The following is a 7,979-nucleotide window of genomic DNA, read 5'->3' on the forward strand; positions in this document are numbered from 1 at the left end:
AGTCTGCAGAAGTGGAACCGCACCTGCGGATGAAATATCGCAGAAGCGAAGGCGCAGATGCGGAGGTTCAGGGACCTGAAGGGAACCGCAGAAGCGGACTTTATGCCACAGAAGCGACCATTGGCTCCGCAGATGAAAAAAGGTCACTGGCCAGTGTTGTTTTAAGAATAGGATTTGGCCATTTTTCTTGCATTCTCTCTTGGTTTGGGCGATTTGTGGAGAGCTTCAAGTGGAGGTTTTCATCATCTATGGCAAGGTAAGTTATTCCCACCTATTGTAAGATAAATACATGGATTCTATAAGGATTTAAATATGAAAATTAGTAGAAATTGTGGGGGGTTTTGGTAAAAAACCTAGAATTTGGTATTTCTGGAATGTGACCACAAAATTGGACATGGAATTAGAAATAAATTATATATTTGAGTTCGTGGTATTATGGGTAAAGTTTATCTTCGAAAATTTTTGGAATCCGGCCGCGTGGGCCGGAGGGTATACTTTGTTGGCTTTTGAGCAAAGCTGGGAATCATTATAAATTATTAAATTATATGTATTGGGGTATATTGATTGGTTTTCACGTTGTTTGACTACTTTTGAAGAGATGGGCGTCGGGTTGAGGTGTTTGAGTGGCGTTGGAGCCGGTTGTGAAACTTCAGAGCGAAGTAAGTCTCCTGTCTAACTCTGTGAGGGGGAACTACCCCTAGGTGATGTATGAAAGTACGGGGGGTGAATTGTAGCCAATTAAAATCTTGGTTGACTAAGTGTAAGTTTAGTCGACCAGGTTTTGCATAGTGAACAATTTCAGTAGGAATGAACTAAACAAACGGAAAGGTAAAGAAGGCACAACAATTTTTATACTGGTTCAGTACCGGTGTGGTACCTACGTCCAGTTCCCTTGGGTCACAAGGGTTCTCTTAGATCTTTAATAATAATTACAGTAGTGATGGTTTTAGTACATTCATCATCAACGATATTCAGCAACAGTGGTTTTTTTAAAGTTGACACAACTCTCATTTTGTGTTCTAACTCTTCCAATCTTGTGTGATACTTGTAGACTCAAGAATACAGTGTTTGTACTAAGAACAAGAAAGGCTTAAAAAATAGTTTGTGTAGTTGTGTAAGTCATCTTCTTGAGATTATCAGTATTCTTATAGGAGAGTTTGAATAGCCATTGTAGATTGATCTGTAATTGAGGCACATAATCCTCTAAGAGATTTGACCCAAGGGGTGCCTCTGAATCCTGCCCATGAGATGGGATGGATTCATTTACGTCATTCCCCCTTCATATCCAAATTTCAGGGAGTGATTTGTGGCTTTGATTTGGTTGATAAATCTTGTGATTCTAATTTAGTCCTTGAGGTATGGCCTGATATTCTCTAGCAACTGCACATGATATGTTTCCTTATTGAGAGAGACTCGATGTCCTTTGATTAAGACTGAAGCGTCTGGACAGATTTTGTTTCCTTTTTGATGGCTTTGACTTCCTTTGATTTGGCATTGTTCATGTTGCCTTTGATCTCGTTTCCTTTCTGATGTCCTTACCAGAAGGACTTCCCTTAAAGTAGTGCTACTTCCTGATTTCCTGCAATCAAATAAATACAATTAGATTTACACTATTTTCATCATTGAAACTTAGATGTAACAATCTCCCCATTTTTTTATGATGACAATCAAGAGAGAGTAAACAGAGTATACTTCCCTTTCATAGCTTGAGATTCCTGCCCCCCTGAGTTGTTACTTAAATTTACTCATCACTTCTCCCCTTGAGTTGTTGCTTTGGTTTACTCTACAAATTTTTCTCCCCCTTTGACATCAATCAAAAAGGAAAAACATACAGACAGAACATACAAATTAGAGTAGATAATAAACAAATAATGGACAGACTAGTTAGGGTAGCAGAGGTTATGCCTTTAGCAGAGGCATAGAGTGATGGTTCTTACAGACCAACGCAAAAATAAGTCACAAAAGAAAAAGCAAGAAAAAAATTGTTTTTTAACACACACACATACACAACCTTAGTTTCTCCATAGAAAGTACTTCAGGGTATTGGTCACTTTGGTGCAGAAAGAGTCATAGGAGGTTTCAACTTCTTTGGTGCTTTTGTTCATCTTTTCTGTTATGGAGTTGAATGCCCTGATCCCTTGCCTCCTCGTGGCTCACATGTCCAACCTGAGCTTGGCTACATCTGTACCTGGTTCCTTGGTGACTTCCCTGATTTTGTCCACCTGTTCTTTTATTGCAATGAGCAGGATTTTGTACCCCATCTAGATTTTGTTGAATCTGTTGTAGGTTGTTAGTGGCAGTCGACTGAGTCTCTGTTGGTTCAATGGGTGATTCAACCAGTACTGGAGAACTTTTAACTTTGGCACGCCTGACTCATCCATCGTCACTTATGGTGTAACCCATCATAGCAAAGCCTGTTTTATCATAGGTACTGGTAATGTGCTTGGGTAAGAAAGGTGCCAAATCAACCTTCATAACTTCAAGAATATGTGAGATGAGCAAACCATAGGGTAGACATGCAGCAAAAGAGGATATATCCCCGATACTTTCAAGCATATACTGACAAATCCACACAAACCAGTTAAGTCTTTTATTGTTCACAAGATAGTATAGAACAAAAATATCTCTAGTAGACAAAGTGTTGACGGACCCAGTTCTAGGAAGTAAAGTGGTGGCTATCATATGGGCTAAAACTCGGTGTTCAAACTTGAGATTTTTAGGACCAATGTCGAGAGGGTTATCAGACAGAAAGGCTTTTACCTCTTCTGGGGAAACTTCAAAATCTTTTGGCCAGGAGTTTTGCACAAAAACATCATACCCGTGAAACTTAGCAGGACATTTCTTCTCAAATTGATAAGAATCAAGAACAATACGAGAGCCTAAAACCATGGACTCCAAGTCATCTTTGTCATTAACAAACAGATTGGCATAGAACATTCTCACAAGCTCTTCATAACAGAATTTCCAATTGTATCAAACAGAGAAGAAAGAGGTTGAAAGTCAAAAATTGCAATCACATCACAGTGCAAATTTTTCATAAGAGAAGGACTTTCAGAGCGTCCATAAGCAATAGATTTTCACTCATTGGACTCAAACCTTGATTTCTCACTTGGTCCATAGAAGTTTAGTTTGTCCTCTGGCCCGAAATCTATGCTTTTCACTTTCCCTTTCTTACATGCAGGCTTTTTGGGGCTTTGATCCATAGGCCTCTTTCTTGCCTTTTTCTGGATAATAGGTAGATCCTTCGATGATTCACTTCTTTCATTATCGGTTTTGGGAAGTCTGAGTCGAGGGATGATTCCAGGTCTAGGATTTCTTCGGGGTTGTGGGTTTTCTAAAATCGTTTGCTTTGTTTGGTGGCAGTGGAAGATGAGAGGTTTCTTTTTGCCATGGTAAGAGAATTTTGTGAGAAGAGATGAAGAATGAGAGGGAGAAGAGGATACTTATCTAGGCATTTGGAAGTTGAAGAGTTGCATTGGTTAAGGAAAAAGCCAGGTTTAGAATGAAGTGACACTTCTGAGGAGTTGCTTTGGCGACACCGATGGAAGTGTAATAATTACACTCACATCAAAATTAATACACTTCATCAATTGAGAAAACTTAAGTAAGGATGTAAAATATTTTACACAGATACGAAAGAGTTTTTTTTACAAAATAGGCATAATGCCAATCTTTTTACGCAGTAAACAAAATCTTTATTCTAAAAGAGGTTTTGTAAAAATATCAGCAAGTTGAGGCTAAGTACTAATGAATTCTAATACAATATCACCTTTTGCAACATGATCACAGATAAAATGATGCTTGATTTCTATATGCTTTGCCCTAGAGTGATGCACGTAATTGTTGGACAAACATATAGCACTAGTGTTATCACAAAATATAGGAGTAGAGGTAATAGATAAATCATAATCGAGAAGTTGATGCATGATCCAAAGAACTTGTGTACATCAACTTCTAACAGCTAAATATTCTGCTTCAGTAGTTGACAAAGCAACACAATTTTGTTCCTTGCTATGCCAGGAAATTAGAGCATTTCCCAACAGTTGGCATGTGTCACTAGTACTTTTCATGTCAATCTTATCACCTGCAAAATCTACATCTGAAAAACCTTTTAATATAGAATTGTTAGAGTGAGCATACCATAATCCTAATTCAGAGGTCCCAATAAGATATCTAATAATGTGTTTAACTGCAGTAAGATGGGATTCTTTTGGAGCCGACTGAAACCTTGCACATTTACACACACTGAACATTATATCTGATTGACTAGTAGTGAGATATAATAAAGATCCAATCATTCCTTTATATATCATTTCATCCACACTTTTTCCATTATTATCTTCTTCAAGCGTAGTTGTTGGACTCATGGGAGTTCCAATGGACTTTGCATTCTTCATGCCAAAGTTCTTTATAAGTTCTTTGGTGTACTTGGTTTGGCTGATAAAGATCCCTTTGGGAGTTTGTTTGATTTGATTCCAAGAAAGAAAGTTAAATCTCCCATCATGCTCATTTCGAATTCTCCTTTCATAGCGTAAGCGAATTCTTCACATAGTACAGAGTTAGTACTTCCAAAAATAATATCATCAACATAAATTTGAGTAATAAGATTACCTGAATTTGAGTGCTTAATAAACAAATTTATGTCGATATTACCTCATTTGAAACCTTGATTTAGAAAGAATGAGCTTAATCTTTCATACCATGCTCGGTGAGCTTGCTTGAGTCCATAAAGAGCTTTAGACAGCTTGAATACATGATTTGGGAAGCTTTCACTTAAAATCTAGGAGGCTGCTTCACGTATACTTCTTCAGAGATGTATCCGTTTAGAAAGGCACTTTTTACATCCATTTGAAATAGTTTGAATCCTTTATGAGCACACACACACGCACTGCCTTAGTTTCTCCCTAGAAAGTACTTCAGGGTATTGGTCACTTTGGTGCAGAAAGAGTCATAGGAGGTTTCAACTTCTTTGGTGATTTTGTCCATCTTTTCTGTCATAGAGTTGAATGCCCAGATCTCTTGCCTCCTCGTGGCTCCCATGTCCAACCTGAGCTTGGCTACATCTGTACCTGGTTCCTTGGTGACTTCCCTGATTTTGTTCACCTGTTCTTTCATTGCAATGAGCAGGATTTTTACCTTATCTAGATTATGCTGAATCTGTTGTAGGTTGTTAGTGGCAATCGGCTGAGTCTATGTTGGTTCAATGGGTGATTCAACCTGTACTGGAGCACTTTCAACTTTGGCACGCCTGACTCATCCATTGTCACTTAAGGTGCAACCCATCATTGCAAAGCATGTCTTATCATAGGTACTGGTAATATGCTTGGGTAAGAAAGGTGCCAAATCAACCTTCATAACTTCAAGAATATGTAAGATGAGTAAACTATAGGGTAGACATGCAGCAGAAGAGGATATATCCCCGATACTTTCAAGCATATACCGACAAATCCACACAAACCAGTCAAGTCTTTTATTGTTCACAAGACAATATAGAACAAACATATCTCTAGTAGACAATGTGCTGACGGACCCGGTTCTACAAAGTAAAGTGGTGGCTATCATGTGGGCTAAAACTCAGTGTTCAAACTTGAGATTTCTAGGACCAATGTCGGGAGGGTTATCAGACAGAAAGGCTTTGCCTCTTCTAAGAAAACTTCAAAATTTTTTGGCCAGGAGTTTTGCACAAAAACATCATACTCGTGAAACTTAGCAGAACATATCTTCTCAAATAAATAAGAATCAAGAACAATCCGAGTGCCTAAAACCACGGATTCCAAGTCATCTTTGTCATTAACAAACATATTGGCATAGAACATTCTCACAAGCTCTCCATACACAGAATTTCCCATTGTATCAAACAGAGAAGAAAGAAGTTGAAAGTCAAAAATAGCAATCACATCACAGTGCAAATGTTTCATAAGAGAAAGACTTACAGAGCGTCCATAAGCCATAGATTTTGACTTATAGGACTCAAAACTTGATTTCTCACTTGGTCCAGAGAAGTTTAGTTTGTCCTCTGGCCCAAAATCTGTGCTTTTCATTTTCCCTTTCTTTCATGCAGGCTTTTGGGGGGTTTGATCCATAGGCCTCTTTCCCGCCTTTTTTGGCTAAAAGGTAGATCCTACGATGATTCTCTGCTTTCATTGTCAGTTTTGAGGAAGTCTGAGTCGAGGGATGATTCCAGGTCTATGGTTTCTTCGGGGTTGTGGGTTTTCTAAAATCGTCTGCTCTGTCTGGTGGCAGTGGAAGATGAGAGGTTTATTTTTGCCATAGTAAGGGAATTTTGTGAGAAGAGATGAAGAATGAGAGGGAGAAGAGGATACTTATCTAGGCATTTGGAAGTTTGAAGAGTTGCATTGGTTAAGGGAAAAGCCAGGTTCAGAAGGAAGTGACACTTCTGAGGAGTTGCTTCGGCGGCACCGATGGAAGTGTAATAATTACACTTACATCAAAATTAATACACTTAATCAATTAAGCAAACTTAAGTATGGAAGTAAAATATTTTATACATATACAAAAGATTGTTTTTACAAAATAGGCATAATGCCAATCTTTTTGCGCAGTAAACAAAATCTTTATTCTAAAAGAGGTTTTGTAAAAATATCAGCAAATTGAGACTCAGAACTAATGAATTCTAATACAATATCACATTTTGCTACCTGATCACGGATAAAATGATGCTTGATTTCTATATGCTTTGCCCTAGAGTGATGCACGTAAATTTTTGACACACATATAGCACTAGTGTTATCACAAAATATAGGAGTGGAGGTAATAGATAAATCATAATCGAGAAGTTGATGCATGATTCAAAGAACTTGTGTACAATAACTTCCAATAGCTAAATATTCTGCTTCAGTAGTTGACAAAGAAACACAATTTTGTTCCTTGCTATGCCAGGAAATTAGAGCATTTCCCAACAGTTGGCATGTGCCACTAGTACTTTTCATGTCAACCTTATCACCTGCAAAATCTACATCTGAAAAACCTTTTAACATAGAATTGTTAGAGTGAGCATACCATAATCCTAATTCAGAGGTCCCAATAAGATATCTAATAATGTGTTTAACTGCAGTAAGATGGGATTCTTTTGGAGCCGACTGAAACCTTACACATTTACACACACTGAACATTATATCTGATTGACTAGCAGTGAGATATAATAAAGATCCAATCATTCCTTTATATATCATTTCATCCACACTTTTTCCATTATTATCTTCTTCAAGCGTAGTTGTTGGACTCATGGGAGTTCCAATGGACTTTGCATTCTTCATGCCAAAGTTCTTTATAAGTTCTTTGGTGTACTTGGTTTGGCTGATAAAGATCCCTTTGGGAGACTGTTTGATTTGCAGTCCAAGAAAGAAAGTTAGCTCTCCCATCATGCTCATTTCGAATTCTCCTTTCATAGCGTGAGCGAATTCTTCACATAGTACAGCGTTAGGACTTCCAAAAACAATATCGTCAACATAAATTTGAGTAATAAGATTACCTGAGTTTGTGTGCTTAATAAACAAGGTTGTGTCGATATTACCTCGTTTGAAACCTTGATTTAGAAGGAATGAGCTTAATCTTTCATACCATGCTCGAGGAGCTTGCTTGAGTCCGTAAAGAGCTTTAGACAACTTGAATACATGATTTGGGAAACTGTCATTTACAAAGCCAGGAGTCTGCTTCATGTACACTTCTTCAAATATGTATCCATTTAGAAAAGCACTTTTTACATTCATTTGAAATAGTTTGAATCCTTTATGAGCAACAAATACAAGTAGTATTCAGATAGATTCCAATCTTGCTACAGGTGCAAATGTTTCATCATAGTCGATTCCCTCTTATTGAGAATAACCTCGAGCAACTAGCCGTGCTTTGTTACGAACCACTTGACCGAATTTATTCAACTTATTTTTGAAGACCCATTTAGTTCCTACAATGGAAGCATTTGATGGTTTTGGAACCAATTCCCACACTTTATTTATTTC

At 37.7% G+C, this 7,979-nt stretch overlaps 1 protein-coding gene across 1 annotated transcript; it reads right to left on the reverse strand.

Moving 5' to 3' along the window:
* Positions 1–3,947: 3,947 nt before the first annotated feature.
* On the reverse strand, positions 3,948–5,115 carry LOC138897944 (uncharacterized mitochondrial protein AtMg00810-like). The gene is made up of 2 exons (XM_070183970.1): positions 4,916–5,115; positions 3,948–4,542 (listed from the first exon to the last, which is right to left on the reverse strand). Exons 1-2 carry the CDS (start codon positions 5,113–5,115, stop codon positions 3,948–3,950), a joined length of 795 nt encoding a protein of 264 aa, XP_070040071.1.
* Between the last annotated feature and the right edge of the window lie 2,864 nt (positions 5,116–7,979).

This window comes from Nicotiana tomentosiformis, chromosome 8 (assembly GCF_000390325.3).
Source record: "Nicotiana tomentosiformis chromosome 8, ASM39032v3, whole genome shotgun sequence".
NCBI lineage: Eukaryota > Viridiplantae > Streptophyta > Magnoliopsida > Solanales > Solanaceae > Nicotiana > Nicotiana tomentosiformis.

Coding starts and splice junctions, on each gene's coding strand:
- LOC138897944 (XM_070183970.1), bottom strand. CDS start 5,115: ATGAAAGAACAGGTGAACAAAATCAGGGAAGTCACCAAGGAACCAGGT. Junction 4,543..4,915: donor AAAGTGACCAATACCCTGAA/GTACTTTCTAGG, acceptor TACTATGTGAAG/AATTCGCTTACGCTATGAAA.